General features: G+C 31.7%; 1 protein-coding gene across 1 annotated transcript; it reads right to left on the bottom strand.

The window, feature by feature from the left end:
• Window positions 1-2,442: 2,442 nt before the first annotated feature.
• LOC113866597 lies at window positions 2,443-2,943 on the bottom strand. Its single transcript, XM_027501415.1, has one exon. It carries the CDS (start codon window positions 2,941-2,943, stop codon window positions 2,443-2,445), a length of 501 nt encoding a protein of 166 aa, XP_027357216.1.
• Between the last annotated feature and the right edge of the window lie 2,668 nt (window positions 2,944-5,611).

The raw sequence follows: 5,611 nt of genomic DNA, 5'->3' as shown, positions 1-5,611 counted from the left end.
GAGACTCCGTCACCCTATTTTCCTAAAAATATTAGTAAGGATGAGTGTCTATTCTATCATTTACAAAACATTTATTACAGAATCATAGTTTATAACATAAATACAATATATTCATTTTCACACTAAATTCATATTACAAACATATTCACACATCATTCAACAATTTATTATCCATTATCTTTTCTCTCATTTCAAATGCACTTTCAGTGTATTGTGATCACAAATATCGATGTCTTCAGCATTTCTTGAAGATAACTCAACTAGGTAAATAGTCGCTGGTTAACTCATGCACACGGATACAACGTATACAATAATCGGGCCCCTTAACAAAAGTATAGTCAGGAAACAAGTATAAGGCCATGTGACGCATTCGTTCTTAGATAGAGTGTGTACACATACGCGAATGTCACTCACCATCCTATGTTTCTCCCAGATTTCCCATCGTCTCCGGACTCTATACCCCAATGTATCTTTGTAATTATTCACACTAAGTCCAATCCATATTCGACATTTAAGGTCATTCTCAGAGTTATCCTTTTTCTCACTTATAAGATCGTGCTTAGTAAAGCACTTCCAAACTAAATTCATTCCACTCATAACCTTATTAATGTAATTACAATTATTAAATCCTTCGATCAGTATCACACCTTATCATATCATTTCATTCAGACATATTCCATAAAATCACTCAGTAATTTTAATAATATTTCATATTAAGTACTCATCATATAATGCATATACCAATCATTTAGTCCAAACAACTGATCAGTCCAAATAATCAAACAAACATCTTTTCATTCATTATTCACACAATCGATATCTCAACCATATATTGTCATAAAATGTTTATGTAACAATGCTCTAATAAGCATAAAATAAATATTGTAATATAACGATAAAATAGAGCCCTCCTTACCTCAAAGATGAGTTTACGGAGAGAAATTGAAGAAGATCAGAGATCAACTATGGAAGTTCTCTTGAATACCAAGAGATATCCATAAGAAACGAAAAATACAAGGAACAATCGAAAAAAATGAAATTTAATCCAAAGAAACTTACTTGGAATCTAGGTTCAACGTTCAAACTCGGTTTCAAACTCTCTTGCCTGGGCGAGGTAACAGTTGAGCTAATTTCATCCTATCTCGCTTGAGCAAGATAGCCCTATAACATTATATTTCTGGGCGCTCAGTCTCGCCTAAGCAAGATTTATCTCGCTTGAGCGAGACCCCCTGTACCAGAATCCTTCCAAAAAATCTCTATACTCTTAAATGTATTCTAATACTACTTAACATTAAACAAAACATAATTTACAAAATAATGAAAAGAGGGTATTACAGGGTAGTGATGGGTAAGAAATGTAGAATGATTTAATTAGAGCTTGTTGGGTAAATGAGTTTGTAGAGGATTGAAGTTTTCAAACTTTTTGTGCTTTAATGTGCTACAGGCACAGTATAGATCATGTGCTGATATGTTAGTTTTTTTGGAGGTGACTCATAATGCTTTGGTGGAGGGATGTGGTGTAGATTTGTAAGCAAGTCAATAGGTGGATAGATTCTAATGTCACACGAGTTCTTGACGATAATTGTACCTTTAGTTTTTTTAGGGATAAATGTGTGGAAAATATTGTATTGACGAATTCATACCCAAATCTATTTTCAGCATAGGCTTATATGAAGGCATGGGTGGTAGATAATGGACAATTTGAGATGGGCCAATGAGTATGTTTGAATGGGAGGATGATTTATAACATCAGTTGTGGGAGACTATGGAAGGTAAGATGTCAAGAAAAAATATGAATGATATGTTGATATGGAAGTGTGATGGTAATAAAGACTACATATTTAATCTGCTTATCACTACATTCATAATTTATTCATTATAGGAAGTGGTTTGAAGTTTTGTCTAATGTAGTCATTACACAAAGTTTGGAAAATTAATGCACATAGGAAAGTAGTAGTATTCGTTTAGCATCTATTGCTTAATATAGTTTTGTGACACCCTTACTACTTACTAAGCAATAAATATAAATACAATCATAAAATAACTAAGCAGTAAGAACATCACATGCATGGGTATATATATATTTATTCAGATATAGTGAAATTAAATACATTACCATTACTAGAAGTCTTCATTTCATACATACACGTCATCTGTTAATTTATACAATCATCCAGTTATCTAAATATATACATAACTGAATTACATACGAAATAAAGTGGGGTCACGATATCAGAGATGACAACCCAAAATGAAGACCTCACGAGCTTTCCCCTGGATCTATGATCACCAAAGTGCCCATTTCCTCCCAAAATTCAACAACGGTAAGGTTAGACTTCCTATATACTCCTTTTTCTTTTCAGTCAAAAGTACTTACACCTACGTATATGTATAGATTATTCCTTACTCAACTATATCCTACTATCCTTTTCCACTAGATTCCTACTCAGAGGAGGTAAAATTAGGAAGGAGTCCTGCTTGAGAAGCAGTCCTCTTCCTTCCGATAGCAGTAGAGGTGTTTGAACAGTGAGAAGAATCAGGAGAGTCTGAAGAACTAGAAGAAGACGAAGAGGAAGTGGATGAGATAGAGATAGGTCTTGCTAAAAGTGTGTCAACTAAACTAGTCCATTCAACAGGTGGTAAATATGGTATAGAAGGACGTAAAGGTCTAAGAAAACCTGGGGGTAATACCGGGGGTGATAATACAGGGACAGGAGGTGGGGTAGGGGGTCGCACAAACTGTACATCTGGAGGAAATGGAAAAGTAAGTCTCATGGGTACTCGGATGGGGATAGGGTAAGCTCGTGGGCCTGACCCATTTCTATCTAACAAAAAGGTAATAGATCCAGTGTGGGTGAATCGCTGTTGCTCCCAGTCGTGCACCCATCTTCCCTCGGGATCATATTTGATCGAGACGCTGAATTGGTACGGTGGTCGAGCCATCAATGTTCTTACCTAATAAACATATTCACACACAACACACATAGCAATAAAAGGGTGAGACAATTCGATTCAATCTCCAGCAGCAAAAGACATATAAGGGTTTCAATCACACAACTAATTATCAACACCCATAATCTACCAAGCAAATGCATATGCCATGAATGAGAAATGATACAAGTCTATTATTATAACTTAGTACATTTTGACACATGCATGTGGGCCCAAAACAATCAATCTGTTTCTTTTACTCAGGGAAGGATCAGGAGTTTCACTGTTACTTAACTGCCAACTTTGTTAATCTCATAATACAGTAACAGCTCTACTAATACAAGAATCTCTCGGGACCAGTCAGGATAGTAAAGTTTTGCAGTGAGAGTCCACAGCATAAGGTGGCGAGCCTTGGCCACTGTCAGATTCAATCACACGTCACTATCCCCAAGACTACCCTAGAGCCGCCCCTAGATTTCTTATACTTCCCTGTCCACTCATCACACTATCACATGTTCATGATGCATGTCTTCATTCATAATTAATTTAATTAGAGAAAATTTTAATTTTTTTTTTAAGTATAATCCTTAACTTTTTCTTTTCTTAATGAAATTCGACAGAGTCTCCTCTGTAAATCATATATTCCAAAATTTTCTTCTTCTTGTAAAACAACCAGAAAAAAATCCAGAATACTTCTAATTCATTAAATTCCACCTCCATCACCTCAAAATTCAAGAAAATCGTATCTTCCCCTCTTTCTTTAAATATGTTTTCATGCTTAAAAATTGAGGACTTAATCATTTTTAAAAAAAAATGATTCAAGCCTTCCAAATATCCAATACTACTTTCTCAGTAATATAATTTATTTATTTATTTTTATTAAATCCATTTTTCAAAGAAGTTAAAAGATACTTGCACTATATATAAAATACATAATTTATATATATATATATATATATATATATATATATACCTTAAAAACATATTTTCTTCTCTCCAACAAGTCTGAATGGACATTTAGATTATGTCAATCTATATGCTCACATCACATAAAACTAAATTACTTCCAATCTTTACCATTATATGGCATTCATACCAACAAGAATATCTACACAAACACATAATGAGAATTCAACCAATTATAAAGAAATAATTCAATACAACACTTCAACCATAAATCATTCCAATACATTAATTTAAATACACAAAGGACCTTACATATAAGGGAAAGTCCTTGTTCAATCAATTTCCTGGTCTAAAGCAACCTTTCATACATGTCCAGTACTATAACAAAATCTTCTAAAAATTATGGGTTAGCTCTAAAACAACCCAAATTCATTTTATTTGATTAGAACAATAGAGAATTATTCCCTTATGGTTCTTAATGTCACCTATTGAAATAAAATCATCCCACCCCTTACCTTACGGATGTTCTTTGATGAAGGTATGGATGAATTTTTTTTTTTCTGATTCTTTAGAAAAACTCGAACAATCCAATCTTCGAAACGATCAACCTAATCAATTAATCATGCCTAAACATAATTAATACTAAGGAGATGCTAATTTTATACTCTTATATGTATATGTAAAAATTGAAATTTTCTAACTTTTGCTATAAAAGTCCGATTAACACAAAATTAGTTTCTATCATCTAACTAATATAAAAGGAATAAAATGGAAGTGAAAAACACTCACTTCACCTTCTCTAAAACCACATGGCAGCCAACCCTTGTGAGGGTTTAGTGCTTTTTAATCACATTTTTAAAAAACTAATTACGTAAACAATATAAGCCATGCATAGTCTACATATAGTACAAAAGAAAGCAAGTTTAAAACCAATAATTTTGAAGCAAAGTAAGACCCATTTTTACTGTTCATGACAGCCAAAAAAACATGGAAAAATTAAAATTTTAATCGGATGAAATGATAATTAACAAATAATTAAGCTTAATTAAGGATATATATTAAAAACATACCTTAAAACAAGCTTAAATGAGTGGAAGAAAATGAAAATGGTGAAAGGGAGAAGAAGGGGTTATGGACTTGGAGAAGAAGAAGGTTCATGTAAGAAAGTGGTCAATTTAGTCAAATAGGTAAAGAAATAATAATATAATAATCAATTATTTTGCTATTTTAATGTAATTAAATAAAATAATTATGAATAAAACTCAAAAATAAAAACAATTGATGCCAAACAATTAAAATAATTATAACATAATTTTTGACATCAATATCTCCTTGGTTATCACTTAAAAAGAAAAAGAAAAAGGAAAAAAAACTAATCACACAGTTCCTGTTAACACATAAAACAGTATTAACCAAAATCTATAAATAAGCAATAATTACCAAAATAATTATTTTTACACTCCAAATATTATTTCTAATTAAAAATATAAATTTTATTATTTAAAATAATTCTTCGTAATTAAAAATGCTATTTTTATCTTCATAGAGCAATTTTAACCGGTATAAATGAGCAATTATTTTTATTTTTATTTTATTTATTTTTTTTTCAAAAAATTGAAGAATTATAATCTAAATTATAATTATATTAACAAATTAACTATTTAGAAAAACGAGGATGTTACAAGTTTCGGTGCAGAAGAATTTGACCAAACGTAAATTGACGATTCCATTAGAAACTTGTGGAGTTTTATGATATCAAAGATGATGATGTATG

This window comes from Abrus precatorius, unplaced genomic scaffold, assembly GCF_003935025.1.
Source record: "Abrus precatorius isolate BTA unplaced genomic scaffold, Abrus_2018 Scaffold5, whole genome shotgun sequence".
NCBI classification, from domain to species: Eukaryota; Viridiplantae; Streptophyta; class Magnoliopsida; order Fabales; family Fabaceae; genus Abrus; species Abrus precatorius.
This window is presented reverse-complemented; position numbering and strand designations above follow the sequence as displayed.